The 24,417-nt window shown below is 39.5% G+C and overlaps 1 protein-coding gene across 1 annotated transcript in view; it reads right to left on the bottom strand.

Moving 5' to 3' along the window:
• Window positions 1-24,417, bottom strand: part of pole (polymerase (DNA directed), epsilon) — a 97,422-nt gene that overhangs the window by 46,040 nt on the left and 26,965 nt on the right. Inside the window, 15 exon segments of the mRNA XM_052031854.1 lie at window positions 1,333-1,539; window positions 6,140-6,358; window positions 6,815-6,937; window positions 7,631-7,711; window positions 9,072-9,174; window positions 9,708-9,922; window positions 10,754-10,949; window positions 11,655-11,812; window positions 12,144-12,288; window positions 13,010-13,102; window positions 15,267-15,415; window positions 15,964-16,109; window positions 16,757-16,903; window positions 21,142-21,244; window positions 23,382-23,510. Of these exon segments, the coding sequence (XP_051887814.1) occupies window positions 1,333-1,539; window positions 6,140-6,358; window positions 6,815-6,937; window positions 7,631-7,711; window positions 9,072-9,174; window positions 9,708-9,922; window positions 10,754-10,949; window positions 11,655-11,812; window positions 12,144-12,288; window positions 13,010-13,102; window positions 15,267-15,415; window positions 15,964-16,109; window positions 16,757-16,903; window positions 21,142-21,244; window positions 23,382-23,510 (2,214 nt within the window).

Here is a 24,417-nt window from a genome sequence, read left to right as displayed (position 1 = left end):
ATGAGTTACTGACAGCTCTGCTGTGTCAGGAACTTGGCATGAACCCTGCTCCCTCTCTGCTGTTGCACACTGCTGTGTGAATACTGTTGAGAGTTCAGATCTCTGACAGCATCCTACAGCAATGAAAGAATTAAAGTGATGGAGTGGAGCACTGAAGCACAATGCAATTGCTGCCTATGAGAGCTCGTGATAGCGAATTGAGGGCCTGCTGAGCACTGGGATGCAGGGCTCAGGGCTGTGTCTTGACTGGCTCAGTGATTGCTGAAGATTAGAAGTGACAGATTCTTGTTTCTCTCATCATCTCCTGTTAAATGTAATAGAAACTACTTTCTCTCCCCAGAAAATTTGGTTGCAAAAATTGGAACTGGTTTCTTATTGTCATGTGTACTGAGATACAGTGAAAAGTTTTTGTTTGCATGCCATCCAGATAGATCATTCGATACACAAGTACATAGAGGTAATACAAAAGATAAAAAATAGAATGCAGAATATAGTGTTACAGTTACAGAGAAAGTGCAGTGCAGATAGACAAATAAAGTACAAGGGCTATGATGAGGTAGATTGAGAGATCAAAAGTTCATATTTATCGTACAAGAGGTCCATTCAAGAGCCTTGTAACAGGAGGAAAGAAATTATCCCTGAGCCTGGTGGTACGTGTTCTCAAGCTTTTGTATCTTCTGTCCATCGAGGGCGGGGGGGGGGGGGGGAAGGTGAGGGAGAAAACAGAATGACTAGGGTGAGGGGAGTCTTTGATTATGTTGGCTGCTTTCCCGAGGCAGCAGGAACATCTGTACAGCCTGGAGATTTATCTGTGGTAACAAGCTCAATGGTCAACTAGGTACCTGCCTGTGCTTGGATTCAAGGATCAAGAATTATAATGACTCAACAACACTTTGCAGGATAGAAGTTAGAAAGGATTTCAGTATATTTGGGCAGCACAATGGTGTAGTTAGTAAGCTGCTGCTTCACGGTGCCAGAGACCTGGGTTCAATGTAGGTGAGTAGTAGAATCTGGCAGGAGTTAATGAGAATCTGGGGAGATTAAAATGGGAATAAGGATTGGTATAAATAGGTGATTGATGGTCAGTACAGATTCAGTTGGCCAAAGGGCCTGTTTCTATGCTGTATAACTCTATGACAGTACAGATGCTTGTTGACCTCTAAGGGAATGGATACTGAGACAGATGATGACACTGGGCTATGCTGAAAATGTGGTACATTGAGATTAACTTTGATTGCTCAAAAAATTTTGCCCAGACATGATGGGCTGCATTACCTCTTCCTGTATGGTTTTTCAGTCCATATATCAGTTCCAATCCGAACAAAACATTACCTGTACAATTTGCCACGGCATATCTAAAATGGTGCGAGCAGTCCGACGTAGAAAGCTGCTGAGGCTGTTTGCTGGGCCATCTCGGATGGGTCTCCCTGGTGCAGCTGCACCATCATCCAGCTTTCTTCGCTTCCTGCGAGCTTTTCTCTGTTTTGCCTGGAGCTCCCACTTTTTCTTCTGGTACCTCAACCACACTAACCGTTCATTCTGTTTCAAAGTATGACACAAATTAGCAAGTTTTTTTTAAATTACTAGGTTTCTTAGTATTCTCTTCCCACTTCCAAGTACACAACAGATTCAAAACACTCATCCTCTGCAGATATTATAGACTTAAGCAATGAATACTTTAATTCCATTTCCCCAACAGTAAAAATTACAACACAATTCAAAAATTATACGCGAATGAGATGCAAGTCCAAATAATGGATCCAAGCTTAATAGTGTTGAAAAAGCAAATCCACTTCAGTAACACTGGAAATAAGAATTTTACAAAATGCTGCAAATAAATCAGCAGGTCAGGTTGTGGATGTGAAGAGTAAAAGGCAGTTAATGTTTTACATTGATAACCTGTTATCTAATTAAGTTATTGGATTGGAATACAGAGACCTGCATTGTTGACCCAGAAAGCACAAGTTCAAATCCCATGGCAGCTCAGGAATTGAAATAGCTGGAATAAACAAAACTTTCACGATGACCATGAATCTATTAAATTGTCAGGAAATGCCATTAACTTACTAATGCTGGAAGGTAAGGAAACTTAATGTGCTTACTGAACTGGCAGAAATATGATGTCAGTCCTAACGCAGTATGCACTGGGGACAATTAGGCACTGAGCAGAAGAACTACTTATTCACATAAAAGATCATCAACTAAAAGCATTAACAATATTTCGCTCCCCTAAGATGCTGCCTGTGATACAAAATATTCCAATATTTATTGCTTTGATTTTAAATTCCCAACATCTAAAAATTGCAAATGCTGGAAATCTGAAATATAAACAGAAATTATTGGAGGTATTCAGCAGGTCAGGTAGCATCCGCGGAGAAAGAAGCTGAATTAACGTTTTGCGTTGAGGATCTTTCATCAGAACACCGGCTGAATATCTCCAGCATTTTAATTTTAAATCACAACAATCTGGCTTTGTATTAGTAATACTGGAAATACCACAAGTCGGAAAGAAAATCACTACAAAAGTAACATTTACATCTGTTAAATACTGCCTAATAATAAAAGGCATTAAGGGAACACTTCAGAAAATTGATTTTGCAATGCAACAGATGATCTTTACCAAGACATTACAGTGCACAAGAGAGAGTCCATCCATTCCTAGGTTACCTGGTGATCATGCCAGAACAAGTAAGCACATGCTTATTCCAGATCTTAAAATACCAGAGTTTAAAAATAATACTGGAAGATGGCAACTGAATGTCACAAAAGAATTGAAGCAACTGAAAAGTCAAGTGCTGCCATCAGGACATTCCATAGATAAAGACCTTACATTCATGACTCATTCATACATACACAAGTTTCAACATGTCTCACTCAAATATCAGCTCTCAGCAAACCAAATTAACTGGACTAAAAGAGATGGGAAGATAATGATCGAAAGTTCATTTTAATATTTGTATGATTTTATTCTTGCTCATTCAAAATGCTGTAGGTCTTGCAATTTAGCCCCAGTGCTGTAGATAGCATCATATAGTGCACTAAAACTGTATAAAGTCCAATCTGGCCAAACTCAGGCAAATGGGACTAGCTCAGGTGGGCAACTTGGTCAGCATGGACAAGTTGGGCTGAAGGACCTGCTTCCGTGCTGTCTAGTTCTACGACGAATTAAACTGGTTAAGAAATGAGGCTTGGAGAAGTCTCTGGAGAAGGGGTGACCTTGGAGATATGTATCCAGTTAAATAGAAGGTGGTTAATCTGGAAATAAATCTGGTTTAATTAGAATTGCAGGGAAAGGAGCACATTGGGAATAACAGGTGAAAGGCCAGTCCAGGAACGATGGCAGATACCGTTCTTTACACAAAAATGATCAATACTGAAAACAGCCTTCCAGCGAGGGGAATGGAAATTCAAATTCAATGTGTTAGAAATCATGAATTGTAGTAGAATGCTAATTTTTATGGAAACATCAAACAGTTGGGTTAAATGTCCATAAGTGGGCAAATATTGATGGAATAATACCTCAAGAGTTCAAGTCTTTAAAAGAGAATTTTTTTTTCCCTAAAAAAAAACTTAAGTTGATCTACTGGCTTGATAGCGATAGGCAAATAAAGGATAAACCACAGCATGAAATTAGAGATTACAGTGATACAAGTTTCTGCTGCTGCAAGTAGCCGTCAGGACTATTTGAAACCCTGTTCCGAGTCTCTTTCATGTGTTATTTAATTTGGAGGAGCAAATTCATCAACTAAGGGAGGATGGTTGGTTGTAATCAGGAAGAGACTTCCTTCCCACAGTTTCCCTGATGCCATGCCTGGGAAGAGCTACTCCTGTCCACTCAAAACTGCTGCGCTGCAGTTTTGGGTGGAGTCTGGAATATTTGTGAGGCATGAAGATGAGTTGGCTTCATCTGACCGTTGCTTGCATCGTCTGTGCGACAGATTGCCCAGTTTGAATAAAAAGGCAGCATTATTCACATAAATATGGCCCGAGTGACTAGCTGACAGAATGAACTTGAAAGCTTATTGCTGAGAATGGTTATGTGAAAAATCTACATCTGTTTTATGTTCACAATAAAGAGACTGCATTACATGACTTCTATAAATGTGCTTCTTTTAATTCTGGTCTTGACACATGGTGCAAATTTGTAATCCAAAATAATAGTGAGTTCTATATTCTGTGCTGTAATTGAAGCTAATATATTTCAAAATGTAGATAAACAACCATGAACAGTTCTTATTCAATTATTGTTTAGTGATGCATTTAAAACTATAATTGCAGTATTTTCTTTAATCCCAACATTAAATTAAATGTTTTAAAAAAATCTTCTAGTGAAATTATCTCCATCACCTATACTTATTTTTGCAAATGTTTAAGACTGCAGAGACAAAAATATTGACTATGGAGTGTGCCACAGGCAGATGCAACTCAGTAAGTCTCAGTGAACCAGAAAGCCATAGGTTCAAATCACATTGCACTAGGACAAGTATCTGGGTTGACGTTGCAGTTCTGCGCTGTTGAAATATGCTATCTTTTGGAGGAAAGGTCAAACCAAAGGCCCATGCTCTCCCAAACAAATGTCAAAGATCCCATAACACAATTTTGAACAAGAGCAAGTTAAATCTATTCCAAGGTCAATATTCATTCTTATATTAAATGCTCTAGCTTAAGTTTTAAATGAAGTTTGAAAAAAACCTGCAAGAAATAGTGAAAGCACTCACTGCTTTAGAGACTTTTTAAATAAAGGGCAAGAACAATCCACGTCAACATAAAATATTACTGAACTACTGACCCCAAACATAATCTCTCTCAACCTGTTCTGTTTTAGGTGGAGTTGGCAGAACAACAAAAAGCACTCAGAGCCCAAAAAGCACCAACAAATGAAGGAGAAACCAAAGACAGGGGGAAAGGATTTCCACACCCAAGAACTGCATACCAGCTAAGTAAGTGAACTGCAAGAAGGTACCAATTAAAAAGAAACTTACAAATGTTCCTTAAGGGTGGTGGTGTTCATGTGGAAATAAAGCACACACCAGTATAATTTATGCTAAATTTTCAATCTCCAATTCATGATTATTTTGGAGATATAACATTGGACTCAAAACAATGACCAATGACACATGGAATGCAATATCAGGATCACAGACCAAGAAGTGGCTGCATGAACAAAAATAAGTGAACAATTAACAACCTGCTGGAGGAACTCAGCAGGTCAGGCAGCATCTGTGGAGACAGAGGGATGGTCAATATTTCGGATCCAGACCCTGCATCAGGACTGAGTGCAGAATGCTCTCCTCTATGCTCTCAGTTGTGTTGCAGGGTCTCAACATAAAGGGTCAACCATCTCTCTGCCTCCCTTCTGAGTTCCTCCAGCAGATTGTTCTTTGCTCCTGGTTACGGCATCTGCAGTCTTGTGTCTCCAAGAGAACAATTAGATGGATTAAGATTCCCAGCTGCTCTAATTTGCTTTGATGGAATTACAATTATTTTCACATAAGAGTACACATAGTCACCAGTAAGCTTTTGAGAGCATTTATCCAAGTTATCATTAAACAAAGATCCATCTAATCAAAATATGGATCAATAGATACACACATATTATACCACCATTGAAAAAAATATGGCAGCATTAATTCTGAGTGTTAAAGTCACATGCAAAAAGAATTAAGACACATAGCAAAAATACACACTTTACAGATTAAATTCAATTCCCCCTCACCCAAGGGTGCAAATTGGCAAGTTGCTCTTGTTCAGATGAAGACTGATTTCACATGATATCCAGCAAAAGGCATGAGAAAATACTCTTCAAATAGTAATAACAGAAAGCTGGGTATTATGCCAACGTGATTTTAATGTTATATTTTAGATGACAAATTTTATCAAATGCCTTTGATCATTCAAATTCAAGACAAGGTCTTTCAAAAAAAAATGCCCAATTTACTAATGTTACGTTTTCATTACATGAGGTAGTCTAGACTATATAGTATATGCTTTCAAGTTAATCCAAATTGCTTCAAACCCAATCAAGTACTTTTTAAAAATTATTTGGAATGTTCTCATTGATAGGCCATCTAGTGAGTTCACAACACAGGAATAAACATCCAGTTTTAAACAGCGGTAATTGAGAGAGAAAAATGGTTACCTTTGTTGCTCCCAGTGGTGGTGGCGGTCCCAATATCTCTCTCCAAGACTGAGTTAATTCCAGGTCTTGGGATACTTCCTGACTCTCTTCATTCCCACCACGCCTTCTTTTTGTACTGATGGGGATAACCGGCTGTGCTCCTTGCTTTGGTTTTCCAAAATCTTCCAGATCAGAAATCTCTGAATGCTGGCTACTTGGCGCACACAGATTGGATGTCACCTGAAGAATATAGGACTATTTTCAGGAAACTTTTTTTTAGCAGATCTTCTGGAGACATACACATCAGTCACTCTGGTCCTAATGTAAACTCTTCTAGATTCAAGACATTTAGGAGTTTCCATTTATGTAAATAAACAAAAGGATTTTTTTTCAGAAATACATTTATATTGATGAAAGGAAATCAAGGAAACTGAGTAAATACTAAAGATGCCGAATCACCAGAAAGAGAGAATGATGGTAATGATACAAAGTAGAATAGTGGAGATTCTGGAAATGTAATAAAAACAGAAAATGCTGGATGCTCTCAGCAGCTCAGGGAGCAGTTGTGGTATAAAAACAAAAACTGAAGTTTCACTTAGATGGCCCAACAGGACAAGGATTTAGAATGTGACTTCACTTCAGAACTCAAAACCATTTGTCTTCACTGTTACCTCAAGACAATTGGAGATAACATACTTGCTTGATTCCAGTGTTTGTGAAGAGCTCATTGATTTTCTTTTGTTTGTAAACATCATTTTTTTCCAGCAATTTCTTATGAAGCCAATCAGGATGTCGTACCCGTGGAACAGGATTTTTCACCTGCAAGGGAATGAGGCTCATTCATCACAGACTGAATACAAAAGGCAGCAGCATGTTTTCAATAGCTACAAGTGGTAGACATTATTGCCACTACAATTGTACCCTTAGCCAACAGTAGGCATCTCAAGGCACCAGAAAAAACACAATCTCATCGCCTCTGCAAAGTCCTCAAAAATTCACAGGAGAGGCAAGCAAACAAACGTCATCAATATGTTCTCCCAGGCTAATATTCCCAGTATTGAGGCTCTAGTTATACACAGTCAGCTACATTGGGCACTCCATATTATTTGCATGCCCGATACCAAACTCCCTACGCAGATGCATTATTCTAAGCTTTGTCATCAGAAGACATCACTGGGTGGAGAGATAGAAGGATTCACTGATGTGGTCAAAGCCTCCTTGAAGAAATGCAACATCCTCATTGAATCCTTGGACTCTCTGGCCTGTGCCCAATCCACCTGGACTGAGTGGGCCACCACACAACCCACCCACCCATCTGCGAAGTGTTTGTGGTTCCCACATCAGCCACCTAAAGAACCCACAAATCTGGAGTGGGAGCAAGGCATCCTCAATCCCGAGGAACTGCCTACGACTTTATTATTAGTATTATTGTTACACAAAGACTTTGCTACAAATTTGTAGAGATGTACAATTTTCAGTAATTTGAAAATAAAGCATTAAGAAGGTACCAACCTGCTGAAGGGCTGCGGGGATGGTGATAATTTTCTGAATGGCATTGCCAAGACGTTCAATGTAATAATCCCAGTCAAGAATCTAGAAATAACAGAATGACATTTGTATTTTGTTAAATTTAACTTGTTCTCCAAGTTAACAACAGGCATGTCCACATCATAGCCCTAGGATTCCTTCTGACTGCTGATCCTGCTGTCACCATTCACCAAGTAAACCAGCACCATTGTGCCTGCCAAGAGGAGGATCAAATAACTTGGGTGGACAGACAAGAGTAGCCATTCTTTTCTATCATTTGTTCATTGTTATCTTATTAAGAGATTCCTCTTTTATTTTATGTACCATGGTACACTAGGACAACTGATCCTATTTCCCAGCTCTTGAACACATTCCATACTTCCCACTCACCATTAACTCTGAATCTGGAAGAGTGCTGGGAAAGTACAATCACTTTTCCAAGAAATGTTCTACAATTCTCTTTTATTATACCCCATTGGTCTGCCTTCTTCAAAATAACTATTGCTTCCTTACTAATTCCTTACATAATTGTAAATCAAGTTAAATGAGAGGTTCTCATAATGTTAAATTTAACCCTATTATCAGTTTGCTCATCACATCCAAAGCCCTTCAATTTGAGGTGCATTATCTAGAATTGACAATGGATTTTCATGTCTGGTACATCCATACTGATGTGGTATATTCCCAATACTCAAAAAATGACTAAATAATCAGTGTAAATAAGGAATAACTGTGCCAATACTTTTTTGTTATTTTGTTCCAAAAATCATCAATACATTGCTTTTGCCGTCTCAAACTGGTTTTCAAAGGCAGGCCTGCAGCCTCAAAGATTTAAGCACTAATATCAGGCAACATGGTCTTGAGGGACAGCTTCACCTTTTTGTGAAACTGTGGTTGGTCAGTGTAACAAAGGTGTGGAGTAGTAATTAAAAAACGCCAAATAAAGGAAGAAGTGGCAGAACAATTTAGGATTACAATGCATCAGGTAGGGAGGGAGCTATGAGAGCAGTTAAATCTCGAAAGCAGTCAGTGAATTGGGGCTTTTGCATACAACATTGAACCATAAGGTTATGAATCTTAGGAATTCTCTCCAAGGAAGAGCTAGATGCTCAGTTGAATATATTCAAATTAGAGATCTGATGACTTTGAGCACAAAAAAATTCAAGGGTTGGATGCAAACATAGTTGAAATGAAGTATCAGGCCCAATCCAATTTAAAGGCACACATTTGCACCCTAATTCTTACATTTTGTTTTAGTTCCATTAGCAAACTCTAAAGCAGTTAAATTTTAAAGAGTGAATGCAGCAGGTTTAAACTTAGCCTTGCTTGGTTTCATTTGGTAGTGAATGAATGCACACAGTAAAAGATTAAAACCACCTCAAAATTTGTGAAACATTTGTCAAAGGGTTTCTCTAGTGAAACTTACTAATCGTATATCCAGGTCCTGCAAGGAAGGACTCTTCAACCACTTCCTCAGAAAGTGCTTTCTAACACTTGGCTCTGCCTGGAAAATGGCCAGTGGAATTGCTCTGCAAAAGATTAAGAGTTTTTACTTATATTGAGCCTTTCACATCTTTAAGTGTCCCAGTGTTTTAGAACTAATGAATCTCTATCCACTGATCATACAAGGAGCAAGTGAAGAAATTGTTTTTGCTGATTTTAGTTGAGTAATCAACTCTGACCAAGACTCAGTTTTTCTTTGAAGTTCCACATGACATCCTATGCCAAGAGAAGCTCTCCATTTAACGTGTTTTCTGATAGATTAAATACTTAACAATGTGACACTCAGGTCAAAATTACCATGGATTAACGAGGACGAGTAACACTCGTCCTCATTACGTGACATTTCAATGTTCCGTAAAATTCAAAATCTCCATTCGTTGTTGTCAACTTACCACTTTAAAACATTCAAAACACTTTTGAAATCAATGGGTTTTGCAGTTTTTTGTTTAAACTTTTAATCCACAAATAACAACTACAACCAGGTCAAACAACAAAAACAGAAAATGTTGATAAATTTACAAGGGTCTCTAGCAAAATGGTTAGGACTTCTTTTTCTTACCTTTCCGTGACCGGGGACCCCTCTGGTTTCTTAGAGATGACAAAACGACAACTCAGTCCTGCATCTTTCACCATTTGATCACCAAGAAATTCTGCAAGCCGTTTGGCGGTACTGATTGAGGTGGATTTTTGCTCCCCATAATCTTCCAATTTACGAGACATCGATCGATTCTCAGAGATCAGTTCAAATAACTCAGTGTCAGGCATGTTTGCTGCCTACAAATCAAAACAATGGAGTAAGTCTGAACAAACCATCTACAACAGCTTCTTTCTCACTCATATTTTTCACATTCCCATTTAGTAAAGAATCATTTCTTTGCTATCAGGTGTCCCCTACCATTCAAAAGCAGCACTTGTAGAATAATCTTTATCCTTAACAGTGCTATCCTTAAAAAAAAGCTTTTTTTTAAACTAAACACTGGAGGTGCCATTTAAATGCCAACTATTTTTGCAACTGATATTTTGTAACTCCATAATAATGTTAAAAATTACACCCTTGGAAATTAACAGTCCCATGCAAAAAGACAACTCTAGAACTTTAGAGATTGCAAAGAATTACAAATTGTTTGATGCAATAAATTATGACCATGCCTCTGGGTAGTAAATGATCAATTCAAATAATCATTTGTAACCCTAAAAGGATTAGCAACGTGAAGAAAATCTAACGGGGAAAAAGTTGCTGAATTATTGTTTTCTTAAAAAGTGTTCCAAACAGCCTTAGGAGTTAATATTTTACATGCTGATTATGGTGGTAGATGAGTAGGTTAAATTCACCAAAGACATCACAAGGAGTTCATCCCTAATTAGGTTTTTTTAGATAGGATTCCACCTCTTCAGTCTGGTTATTTCTGCCAATGATAGTGCTGGCTTTCTGTCTGCTGATGAGTTGTGTAACCATGGAATAAAGTTAATGCAAAACATAGGCTGCAAGGCATAATGAAAGCAAGTTAATGAAAATATTTCATAATTTTTTTTTAAAACAAGTACTGGCTTCCATCTAAATGGGGTTACATTGCTGAAATCACTGCTTCAGTGCCAACACCATACCTTGCTGTAGAGTACATCTAGCCAGTAATCTGCTACTTTGGCAACGGATGCATACACCTCCTCCAAGGTAGTGCCTTTCAGAAAGGCCTCAAACACAGAAGACTGAAAAATCTTGATAAGCTGCAATTCTCCACGACGCTTGACTTCAAAACCTTTCAGCTCAGCTAGTGAGCCATCCTCATTAAACACTGCATATCTGCCAGGAACAAAACATTCATTCAGTATCACTCATAAAAACACATCCATGGCAGTGGCTATTGACAACTCAAGGATGCAATCCAAGTAAGTTTTCTGGCTAAATATCTTTCAAGGAATGGAATTCATCAACCAGGCCCTATATAGTCAACCAGGCCCTATATAGTCAAACAGCCTCAACATGCTTGGATAGTTAAGGCAAGGCATGACTGGGCTACCAGTATTTGTGAAACAGACCTCAGCAAAGGTTCAGTAGAAGGAACAAACCACGTCGGCTCAAACTAACCTTATCAACAGCCACCATAATTGTCTGTCAATCTCAGCATGGTCCATAGGAGTGAGAGCAGGCAATTTGCTCCTGCTTGCTTCCCAAAAGATGGTTATAGATCAGGGAGGAGATGGGACCATCCAGCTGAAACACCCACAAATCACCCAGAGAATGTGCAAACTCCACACATACAGCACTTAAGGTCAACATTAAACCTGGCTCACTGGAGCAGTGAGACAGGAACACTACCCTCCAGGCCACTGTGCCGCCTTTAAAACCAGGCATCATTTCTTACAACTTTAATAATGTGGTCCTTCCTTTCAGCAGTAGGACTTGACATTATGATATACCTATTTTCCACAGAGTGCAGCTGAGCAGTGACCTTAAAAGAAAGGCTGTGTGTGGAATGGTACCACAGCTGTAAAACATCATAGTCACCTTTTCTTGAGTTTTTTTCCTTCCTCTTTGGAAGCTGGCAGAATCATAGCTAGATAAGGACCATCAACTTCAAAAAAAATACTGTTTTCTGAGCGTGTTTCATAGGTCAGTGTTGTAGGGTCCATCAGCTCTTGGTATTGTTCATTTGTGAATCTCTCCTGTAGCAGCAAAGTATTTAAGTTTAGCTGCAGCAAAACATACTGTTGAGTTTAGCAGTGTTACACATACATTGAAATGAACAATTGCACACAGGGAACTCAACAACTAGTGATTCTGTTTATGCTAAATTCTCCCCTTAAATTAAAAACCTGCACAAATCTATGAAATTATAATATACCCTGGGGTATTTAAAAACAAATTGTATTTTAATATTTAACTTGAGGATGGGGTACAAAGCTTTCTAACTCAAACCACACAAACTGTTTAAAAACAAAGCAAACACAGATCCTTGAGTAATAACTACTTTATTACTCAGTGGTTTCTTCTTACCTTCACCAGGATATTTAGCATAGCACCAGGGTAGGAGATTGTCACTTTTGGCTTTTTGGGATTGTTTGACTTAACGACAAAGTTTTCTGGGAAAGAGTTAGGAAGGACACACCAAATACCATCAGTGTCCAGCTCCAAGGGTCGCCTGTGAAGAAGAAACAATTCTTTTGAGTTCCTTTTCCTAAAATGGAAGGGGACAATTTTAATTTTTAAACGTAATACATAACACACTTTGCTCAGAAACAAGCACAACATTCCCCTTGGAACTCAAAAATATACTATCTTTAAATTGATTACCGAGACTATCAGAGCTCCTTTCCTCATATGCATCACTCATGTTCACACTCCCCCTTGGGTTAATTCTACTCCCTTGTTTTGTTAATATTTCCATGTGACTTTCCAAGCATTTTTTTCTACATTGACTCCTGAGTTAAAACACAAAATGTTTTTCAGCAGAATAACTGCCCAAAGGCCAACAATTTCTGGAGAATCTCATGCCAGCTACCAATAGTTCCAGTCCTGTCTCTTTAACATATTCAATGAACAAGCATTATTGATGAGAATGCACATTTTAATATTTCCTTCCCAGCATAAAAATAAAAAGTACAAAACCTACAAGGGATTCAGCCAGACAATGCATGTCTCAAGTGAATCTACATATGACCATATTATTTGCATGTTCAAAAAGTGGGTAATTCAATATTTCTTAATAACAACTTAAGATGTCATGAACATTAATCCAAGATACTCAGTTTGTTGATGCATTCCAATTTCCTGCAACTTGGGCAGATAACAAGAAAAAACAAGGAGGAAGATTTAAGGAAATACAAATTAACCAGGAAATCCATTTTCTATAACCTTCTTACCCAATCTGCTCTATCAATTCTCTAGCCTGCATGATAATATTAGCACCGGTGTGACAGACAATCCCAGCCATTTCCATGGAATACCAACGAGCCCTGTTAGAGAATAAACACAAAGATTATTTCCAGGTCTCATACACTTTTATTGGTCTGATTGTTTCAGCAACGATAAAGTACCTCCTCTTTTGGAAGAGTTCCAGTTTCCAAGCATGTACCAAGGTTCTAATACAGTTTTTTCAGTATGTCCCAACTGATCTGACGCCCTTGACTGCAAAATGCACCTCATTAATTAGTTTGACATGTAGAAAAAGAGCCACACACTTACAGTGGCTGCAGGAGCAAATCATACATTGGATACCCTGGAGCACACGATTCAGCCCAACACCTCAAAGCCTTTCCACCATCTACAAGACAAGTCAGAATTTTTGAAAAAAAGTTTTGGAATACTCTCTATTGGCCTGATTGAGTGCAGCTCCAACAGCATGCAAGTTGCTCAACTCCATCTAGAACTAAGCAATCCTCCTCATTGATGCCTGCTCCACTACTGAAAATATTCATTCCCTCCACCACCAGCAAAGTGGCTGAAGTGTGTACCGTCTGCACAATGCTCAGCAGTTACTCCAGCTATTCCAGCAGCATCTCCCAAACTCGCAACCTCTGTCACAAAGGACAAGGGCTTCATGTGCTTGGGAATACAACCACCAACATATGCCCCTGCAAGTTGACTCGGAAATATATCCCCATTCCTTTGTTGTCACTGGATCTAAACGTTGTAACTTCTTTCCCAACAATACTGCAGGAGTACCTTCATCAGAGGACTGCAGCAGTTCAAAAGGACAAATCTCTCATATTACAGAATACATGATTTCCACAATGTTACAACTTAGGTAATGGCTTTGGCATTTTGTGTACTGAATCAGGTCAGGAATGACTTAAGATGACTGGTCTGGCTTTTTAAACAGAAAAAATATCAACTTTTTGAAATGCAGCAGAGAGGCTGCTTCAGCCATAAGGAATGTACAAGATGATAAGAGGTATAGATTGAGTGGACAGTCAGAGACTTTCTCCCAGGGCAACAATGGCTAACACGAGGGGACGTAATTTTAAGGTGATTGGAGGAAGGTATGAGGGGGATGTCAGGGGTAAATCTTTTTTTTTTGTTACACAGAGAGTGGTGGGTGTGTGGAACACACAGCTGGCAGAGGTTGTGGGGGTAGATAGTTTAGGGACATTTAAGAGACTCTTAGATAGACCCATGAATGATAGAAAAAACTAGGGGGCTATGTGTGAGGGAAGGGTTATATAGATCTTAGAGCAGGATAAAATGTCAGCACAACATTGTGGGCCTGTACTGTGCTGTAGTGTTCTATGTTCTATAATGTAAAAAGTACTTCCTACGATTGCCATGAATTTCAATAAATGGGAAATAAACGTTGGCAAAAAAAAATCAGTTGAGAATCAGGATTCTAACATGAAATAGATCTCAAAGAAAATCTTTTCCATGAATATGCAACATCTTCCCTACATTATAAGCAACACAGCATGAGTTTCAGCATTATCTGATATTGCATTATTGTAATATGTTCCTATTATTAACACTGCTGGTAAATTATCATACAGGGGAGATATTCAAGATGGTAGCTCAAATCTTTAGACTTTCCCATTACTAAAAAGAGGCTGATTGTACAGTTCAATATTTCTTCAAAGGCAATGACAATCACAATTTTAGTTTGCTAATTTGGAGATTTAAGAGACTTATGGCTTGCAGTCATTTCATAAATGCCTGAAAAACTTGGGATGAAATACCTTTCAAAAAGTTTAATGCTGACCTCCGTGCCATCTGTGTGGAGGCTGCATATTCTTCCTGTGACTGTGTGGGGTTCACCCATGTGTTCTGGCTTCCTACCACATCCTAATGACATGCGAGTTGTTGGCGACTTTAAATAACCCACACAGAATTTGGAGGGGCGGGGGAATTAGTGGGCATGCATGAGAAGATAGGCCACAAGATGATAATCAGGGGGAATGGAATTGCTCTGAGAGCCAGCATAGACTTTGTGGGCTAAATGGTCTCTAACTACCTTTTTATGATACATCAACCAGGTACTAACATTTAAAAAAACAGTTGCAAAACTAAGCTCCACTTTCAGGCTAAGTTACCACCAGCTGACATTCCATGCATTTTCTGTTAATTGTAGTTATAATAACAGAACTCTTTTACAACCAAGCACTTGTGAATTGTTTTCAGTTGGGTACTAACCCTTTGCGCATGACATAGCCATAGAAGGAGTTTAGAATACATTTGTGTGCCAGCTGTAGAGATTCATACAAAACCTCCATGTTCTTACAACGTTTGATTTCTGTAGCATCTCCACACTCAATAGCAGCAGATAATTTCTTTTTCCACACCTAGAAAAGAAGTTCAATAAAAGTCAGTGATGGCAGAAAGAGGCAAAATTCAAAAATAAGATTTTCATTCTCCCTAACCCCATACTAAGATGCTTCACAAATAAAAACTTTGAAATGGGGTGACCTATGAAGGCAAATGTGACAATACCATGGACTTCAAATGAACTTGATCTGAAAGACAATTTCTCATAATGCACCACTCTGAACAGTCAGTAAATTACATGTCTAAAGCATTAGAGGAAGAATTTTAATGTAGGTGTGACCAATGGCAAGGTGATACTTGCATCAACACTTTCTCTTGAGATCAAAAATGAGGAAAAATTAGCCAAGAAAGAACAGAGAAAATCCAAGAACAAGAGCACATGTAGTTAACTGACTGCTATAGAGGCAAAGTAATAAAAGGAAACTGGAAAAAGGTGAAATTGATTGTGGATGTTCCAAAATAATACCAAATATTCATAAAAGAATTTCTTTACCATATGTCAATAAAGAGTGATTGAGCACAGTGCAACAACAAAAGAAGAAAGTAAAAGAAAACAGATCCTTGCCTTATGTGAACCTTTAAATTCATACCGCCTGTCACGGAAAGCTCGCACTGTATCTACATAAAAGGAATTTTCACGCTGGCAAATCGTAGTTACTCGTTCCTCTGTTCTAGTGACATGAATTTTCTTGTAAGCTTTGCGACAATAGTCTGAAATATACAGACAGAGGTGCATCAAATATCAAACTGTAATACAAGTTACAGAAATTGAGCAAATATTAGTGAGAAGTTGAAAATATTTGAACTACTGAGTTCACCAGCTTGATTGATTTTGACTGGAGAAGCTTTGGATACTACAATATGCCATGCTGCTGTACAACCTTCAGCAACCAGGCCAAAGTGCAGTCACAGTAGCGCAGCAGGGGAGGCACAGTAGCGTAGCGGTTAGTGTAACGCTATTACAGCGCCAGCAACCCAGGTTCAATTCCAACTACTGACTGTAAGGAGTTTCTACATCCTCCCCATGTCTACGTGGGTTTCCTCTGGGTGCTCTGGTTTCCTCCCACATTCCAAAGATGTACGGGTTAGGAAGTTGTGGGCATGCTATGTTGGCGCTGGAAGTGTGACGACACTTGTGGGCTGCCCCCAGAACACGCTACACAAAAGATGCATTTCACTGTGAGTTTCGATGAACGAGATTAATAAAGATATCTTATCTTAAAGTGGCTGTACATTCTCCTATATACGTATTTGTGTTTTTGCATTTGCTTGGGATACAAGAAAATGAAAACATTCTAAACTGAAAATATCCAAACACGGACAAATATAAATAATAATAGAAAATAAATACATTTTACCTGCCAGTCTCTTTTTTTCATACTTTGCCTGTTCTTCACGGGACAGTTCATGAAAAGCTTGTGGCTGGTCATTTGGGGAAACAGGAGGAAACTTCTCAGATTCAAGCTGCTGTTGAATACGGTGGTACTCACTGCGCGAGGCAGGCACTGCAAAGACAAAATGCAAAATTTTGTATGCCATTTTAAGTAGCTTGACGAATTTCAGTTGATATCTAGTTGTAGGGTGAAGGATTTGCCAGACAGGTTGTGGTAAATTATATAGTTCAGAGCAACTCATGGATGCCCAGTTTTGAGCCATCAGATCTGTTCCAATTCAATCTTATTTAGCAAGATGGCAGTGCCACACAGCATGATAGTAGGTACCCTCCATGCGAAGATGAGTCTCAGCAGGACAATGTGGAGGTCCATCTCCCTTAGGTAGATTAATGAGATTGATGGTAAGTAGAGTCATCCCTTGTGTTGGTTCTCACACTGCATTGAAGTCACCCACTCAGAGTACCTTACGTGCTCCTGCTACTTTCAGGGTGTCTTCAAGTATTGTTCAACATGGATGAGCACTATTTCATTAGTTGAGCAAGCACAGGATGTGGGAGGTTTTCTTGCCCTTGTTTGATCTTGTGTCACAAGACGTAACATTGATGCCACCACAGCTATTCTCTCCTACCCATGTACCACCATCTCTGGTGGGTCTATCCTGCCAATGGGACAGGATGTACCCATGGATTGTGATGGCAGCAACTGGCATTTTTCACCAAGGTGCTGCTACCCCAATTAAGACAACGGCCCTCTAGATGTCTGTGAGGACTCTGCAAAGTCAAAAGGTCTGGGGGCAAGTTGAACACATTTGAATTCAGTGCCTCGGTTGACATCGGTTGGTCCATCCAATGATATCCTTGTTCCATTTTAAATACTGCTTCTGATAATATAACTGAATGACTTGCTTGGTCATTTCAGAGGGTAGTTAGGAGTCATCGACACTGATGAGATTCAAAGTCATGACCTGGACTGTTAGTTCAGGTCTCCAGATTAGTCCTGTCATTTAACCACTGCACCTCCATCATACTCTGGACTAGGAATGGCAGAACACTGCTGGCTCCACTCGGGGCGGCTGGCATTACCCTGTGACATCTGATCCTCTATCAACTTTGTTCAAATCTTATCCATGCAAGAGGATGATCATCCACAGCGTGAGGGGAGCATTTTGTGACACTACCCCAATTTCATTCTTCTTTACAGAAAGATAGTCAAGTTTTATAGCAGTGTCTTACTAAAAACAAGCAGGACTTGAAGGGTGTGCAGCTCATCAATGGAAAGGCTAATCATGGAAGATGATGTTTATATCTGAAAAAAAGTTTGTTTGCACTGAACTTAGTCAAAAGAAAAAAAATGTTTTTAGTAACTTCCACTCCATTTTCTGGGACCTTGGAAGCTGCAGCCCGTTGTAGAAAAGAACCCAGTCATTCTGCAATCGAGGTTTGCAGCTTCACTTCACAGGAATTGATCCACAACATTTGGCATCTGGTTACACAAACATAATGCAGTAAAGACCTTTTCTCATCTGGACTTTAACAAAAATGCTTTTTTGATCTTTCTGAAGGCATGCCAAGCAAACTTTTAAATCATGGCTTTATGTTAATTACTAAGGCTGTATTGTTTCACTTAATTCAACCAGCACAACTTATCTTTGCATAACAATAGAAAACAGTGCATGCCATGCTTCATAATAATCAGTGGATCACAGTATTTGTCTTTTATTTGCCTATCCAGCTATCTGACCTTGAGATTTCCTGCTGTAAAGATGGAACTTCTTGCAGTTCCATGGTCCTACACTTATCTCTGGAGCATCTGTACAGTAAAGACACCCATGTTAGACTAGTGTTTATTGACTACAGCTCCACCTTCAATACTATAATTCCAAGCAAACTCATCTCCAAACTCCGAGACCTGAGACTCAACACCTCCCTTCGCAACTGGATCCTTAACTTCCTGACCAACAGACTGCAATCAGTAAGGATAGGCAGCAACACCCCCGGCACAATTATTTTCAACACTGGTGCCCCACAAGGCTGCATCCTCAGCCCTCTACTCTACTCCCTATACACTCACAACTGCGTGGCCAGATTCTGCTCTAACTCCATCTCCAGCCTGTCCTGGTCCCACCACGTGGATGCCATGGCCAAGAAAGCTCACCAGCGCCTCTACTTCAAGAGGCTAAAGAAATTTGGCACGTCTCCTTTGATCCTCACCAATTTTTATCAATGCACCAAAGAAAGCATTCTCTCCGGATGCATCGCAGCTTAGTATAGCAACTGCTCTGCCCATGACCAGAAGAAACTGCAGAGAGTTGTGGACACCGCTAGCACATCACAGAAACCAGCCTCCCCTCCATGGACTCTGTCTACACTTCTTGCTGCCTCAGTAAAGCAGCCAGCGTAATCAGACTCCACCCACCCCCCCGACATTCTCTCTTCTCCCCCTCCCATCGGGCAGAAGATACAAAAGCCTGAAAGCACTTACCACCAGGCTCAAGGGCAGCTTCTATCCCGCTGTTATAAGACTATTGAACGGCTCCCTAGTACAATAAGATGGACTCTTGACCTCACAATCTACCTCGTTATGACCTTGCACTTTATTATCTACCTGCACTGCACTTTCTCTGCAGCTGTTACACTTTGTTGTGTATCCTATTATTGTTTTACCTTGTACTACCTCAATGCACTGTGTAATGAATTGATCTGAATGAAAGGTTTGCAAGACAAGTTCTTCCACTGTACCTCAGTACATGTGACAATAATAAACTAATTTACCAAAAGCTCTCACAGCCTACTCATTTAAAAAAAAGCCTCTTTCAATTTAAGTCTGGTTTTACCCCATCTTTCCACTAAACACCAAATAACTAATCACTGCTTGTTTCTCTGGGATAAACATGTTTCAGTCAGCAGATTAACCATTCTTCATCAAGATGCTTCTTGAAGTACAGAAATACATTTTGGAACAATTTTTTAAAAAATCTTCAAGATCCTGGAGGAAATCAGCAGGCCAGGTAGCATCCGTAGAGAAAAACAGATGGTCAGTGTTTGAGTCCTGAAGAAGGGTCCTGACCCCAAACACTAACCATCTGTTTTTCTCCAAGGATGCTGCCTGACCTGCTGAGTTCCTCCAGCATCTTGTTGTTATTTTCATCTGGATTCCAGCATCTGCAGTTCTTTGTTTCAAAAAATCTTTCTGTATAAATCTCTAAAGATTCCCACAACTTACTTGTGTCAACTACTAACCAAAGCAGTCAAGAATACCCAGTAAATCTATTTGTTGTACTTAAAAGGTCTTGATTTAGATTTGAGGTGAAATCAGATTTGAGGTGAAATCAGGAGAGGAATGTGGCAATGTTCTCCATGTGCAGAAAAACCTTGCTGGGACAGCACAAGTTGGCAAGAATCCCAATAAAATTTGTGACAAAGAACAATTCAGCTTTGGTAACAATCATTTTCAAGAGCGTGATGCATCATATAGCTATTATGTTAAATCACACCTTCAGCAACAACATAAACTGAAGGCTTGTCTGCAGCCCAACATAATTACATGCTTAATATCTTTCTAAATACCTGTTCAACATAGCTTGAACGGATTATCAGACCAAAGACACAGTGTTAACACTGATTATCGTTGAAATATAGTAACATACCCAGAAGGTATTCATTACTTAAACAACCTATAATTAAGCTCCAATAAGTAATGACATTATTTTAAAAAGACCTAAAACATTGACCATTTTCTCTTTCCACAGATGCTGCTTGACTGGCTGAGTTCTTCCAGCATTTCTGTTTTTGTTTCAGATTCCAGTATCTGTAGTTTTATTTGTTTTCATCTTAAAAACTGTTTTCACCCTTTCACAATAAAATGCTCAATTCCTGCAATGTTGACAGACTCATCTCCATATTTCCTTTTGATGTAGTTGGAGGCCACTTCAGCCCATCAAGTCTCTGCTGGCTCACAGCAATCTTATTTCCCCATTGATTTTCCCTGTGACTTAATCTCCCCAAATTCCCATAACTCCCCTCAGATTCTACCACTTACTTAAACACTAGGGGCAATTTACAGTAGCCAATGAACCTACCAATCCACACATCTTTGGGATGTGGGACGAAATTGGAGCAACACCATCTGGTCACAGGGAGAATTTGCAAACTCCACACAAACAGCACCGGAGCTCTGGATAGGCTGTGGCTGTGCCACTCTCACCTCCAAAATCTTGCAGCAAATAAACAGCATGATCTGCAGAAAATGACAAAATGGAAAACTAATCCAAATTATTATAGGACACAGAAGGAATGAAAGGGATAGGCTGTGTATTGCTTACTCAATTCCATATGTACAGATATACTCACTGAATTCTCCTCTCCAAGTCCATGTCATCTTGCGCTGGCAGTTTGCACCAGGTTTGTTGAAATCACAGGCTGCACAGGTAGCCTCATCCACCATGGCAGATGGCTGTAATAAAAAAAATGCCCGATAGTGAGACAATTACCGACGGACACAAATTGAAATTTTACCAGTCTTAGTTGATTGCCAAATACAATTAAAACAAGCAAACCACATATGCTGCAAAGTTAGCACTGGATGCAAATCCCTGTGCATGCAAACATGAATGGATAATCAGAAAATAGCATACAGCTCACTTGGGCCTCCAAATTTTAAGTAATTAGAAACCATTTGGTTTTACCCAAAATATCAACATGAAGTTGGTTGGTCCTCAGGTCGGTGAAGAACTTAATTTGGTTTAAGCCAACATTTAGAAAAATAGACTTTTTATCTGATTTTTTTCCCCCAAGGTGAGGGATAATACAGCTGAAAGGTTACCTTTTATTGGGCAATCAAATAATGGAAAAAAAAAATCAGGAGATTACATCAGTTTCAGTTACAACACTTTACAACACGAGGTCGAGACCCTCACTATGAGGGCTCAAGTTTTTTTTAAAACCTGTTTAAAGCCAGCAAGGAGTGCAGAACCAGTATGGATGGGTCCTAACAACATCTTACTGCTGAACCATTACTGCCACTATTGATGCAACTAGCTTTCCCCATTTTGTTTTCTTGTTGCTGACCAAAAGTAGATAGGGCTTATCCTCTGGCCAATGATGGCTGATCTCAGTGTATTGTATTACTGAGCTATTTTATAAATTAGCTGAGCAGGAGTGGGTGCAGACGTTGTGTGTCAAATGAATCATGTGAAGGCAAAGTTCAAAACTTCTTGGGAATTGCTCATAAGGAATAGTGTTTAAAATTCATCCACTGCAAGCTGCTGAAGGGGATTATGAGACAGAGGTTATTGGACCAGGGCAATATCTTTCAGGCAATCTCTCTATCTGCCCATCATCCTTCAGGGGTAGACCCCTCCTTGGTCTATCAATCACTACTAGCCCCTGTCCATCTTCCCTCTCCACACTCAGTCCTGATGGAAGGTTTCAACCTGAAACGTCAACAATTCTCCCCCCTCCACCCCCCCCCCCCCCCCCGCCAGCTGCTGCTCGACCTGCTGAGTTCCTCCAGCAGACTGTTTGTCAGTGCAGATTCCAACATCTGCAGTTTCTTATGAATCAATATCTTTCAGGTGTTGTGCCATTGACATACATTTTAAAAAAAATCAATTTTTTTTGTTATTTACTTGTATTAAACGATAGCCATAATTTCCCCCCTATCTTCATTTTGACTCTAATTTGCCACATCAAGTGTTCCCAGTAACATCAGCAAAGCTCATTTACTGGGACAACAGACAAGGCCACTTGACTCAATAAACCTGATAAAGTATCACTTGGGTGAAGATGGGTACTATGTTACTATGTTACCAGGCACCTGGTTACAAATCTGTAAGACAGGGAGCAGGTAACTAAGTTGGTGTGATGTTCCAGGAGAATAATAGTCAATAACATATCTCAAAAGGAATTCAAGAATGACAGCCTCATCTCAGTGATGGCAAAAATGTGGAACATACAACTGCAGGGACTAGCTGGGTAGTAGTTAAGGCAAATAACAATGGTGGATTTAATTGAAAGCTAAATAAGCACTCCAGGGGGTAAAAAGACAGACAGAAAAGGTATATGTATACGGCTGGGGGTGGGTGGGAAGTTGGAGGTGATTTCCAGAGGGCACATACTGCAGCTTGGATCACTTGGGCCAATAGGCTTGTCTTAATGCTACGCACTGAATGGAAACCCTGAGATCAATGCAAGAAACGCATTAAGCAATCGATTAAAATTATGATATTATGTATCATTTTGACTTGTACAGCAATATGGTCATAGGTTTAGAAAAAAAATCTATTGGTAACCAGACGAGGAGCTCTGCAGAGTTTAGGGTTTAGCTTTATTATATTCTGAAAGTTAGCTATGAGGTTGTGGATTAGAAGTCAGAAAAGTTGAGGTATTCATTGGTTGAAATTATTATCTATATGATGCAATAGGTAGGAGTCATCAGTAGCATTGTGGAGTATCGGTTAGGCAAAAACAATTAGTAGCCAGATGAGAAACTCTAAAGATTGATTTGATAATTTAGTTCATAGGAAGACAGGACCCTTCATTCTTCCCATGATTGAACGTAGAAGCTAATGTTACATCAACCATCTCAGTACCTGTAAGCGGTTGGTCAGAATGATGTTAGGATACATCGCTCCAACATCCAAATGGTAAATCAGAGGACATTCAATCCTATTGGGAACTTCTTTCAAACAGTTCAGTTTCTTTTTAATCTCATCGCACACCTATAGTGAAGAAAATGAACAAAACTGAAATTGACCACAAGTTACTTGGTAATGTTGACAATGATGTGGTTTGTCTTTTTTCCTCTTCAGAACCACCTATAGAAACAAAACAGGAAATAGAAAAGGGAAGTAAAATAGAACAGGAAAGTGCTGTGGGCAGAGTAGACAGAGACAGGAGGGGAAGCATGAGAGGGCTGGTAGGCTTAACTGCATTTATTTCAATGCAAGGAGCCTCAAAAGTAAGATGGTTGACCTGAGAGCATGGATCAGCACATGGGATTACGATATCGCTGCAATCACAGAAATGTGGCTGAGGGAAGGGCAGGACTGGCAGCTCAATGTTCCAGGGCATAGAAGTTTCAAACTTGATGGGGCGGGGATTTACAAAAGAGGAGGGGGTGTTGGCACTGATTATCAGGGAAAGCATAATGGCAATACTCAGGGAGGATATCCTGGAGGGATTGGCCAATGAGGTTATATGGGTAGAACTTACAGATAAGAAAGAGGTGATCACTTTGATGGGGTTATACTATAGACCTTCCAATGGTCAGTGGGAATGAGAAGAACAGATATATATTCAAACTGCGGCAGGGCGCAAAAACAATAGGGATGTAGTAATGAGGGATTTTAACTTCCCCAATATTGACTGAGATTGCCTTAGTGTAAGGGGCTTAGATGGGGTTGGAATTTGTAAAATGTATTCAAGAAGGATTTTTAAAGCAATATGTACAGAGTCCTCCTAGGAAAGGGGCTATACTCAACCTTAAGCCAATGAACAAGGGTAGGCAATTGGTGAAAGTCCCTGGGAAGGAACCCTTTGGAAACAACAACCACAATTCAGTAAGCTTCAAAGTAGTCATGGAAAATCGTAAGGTTAGTCCTAGAGTTATGCCTTAAATTGGGGGAG

The sequence above is a fragment of the Pristis pectinata genome, chromosome 17 (assembly GCF_009764475.1).
Source record: "Pristis pectinata isolate sPriPec2 chromosome 17, sPriPec2.1.pri, whole genome shotgun sequence".
In the NCBI taxonomy this organism is placed as follows: Eukaryota; Metazoa; Chordata; class Chondrichthyes; order Rhinopristiformes; family Pristidae; genus Pristis; species Pristis pectinata.
This window is presented reverse-complemented; position numbering and strand designations above follow the sequence as displayed.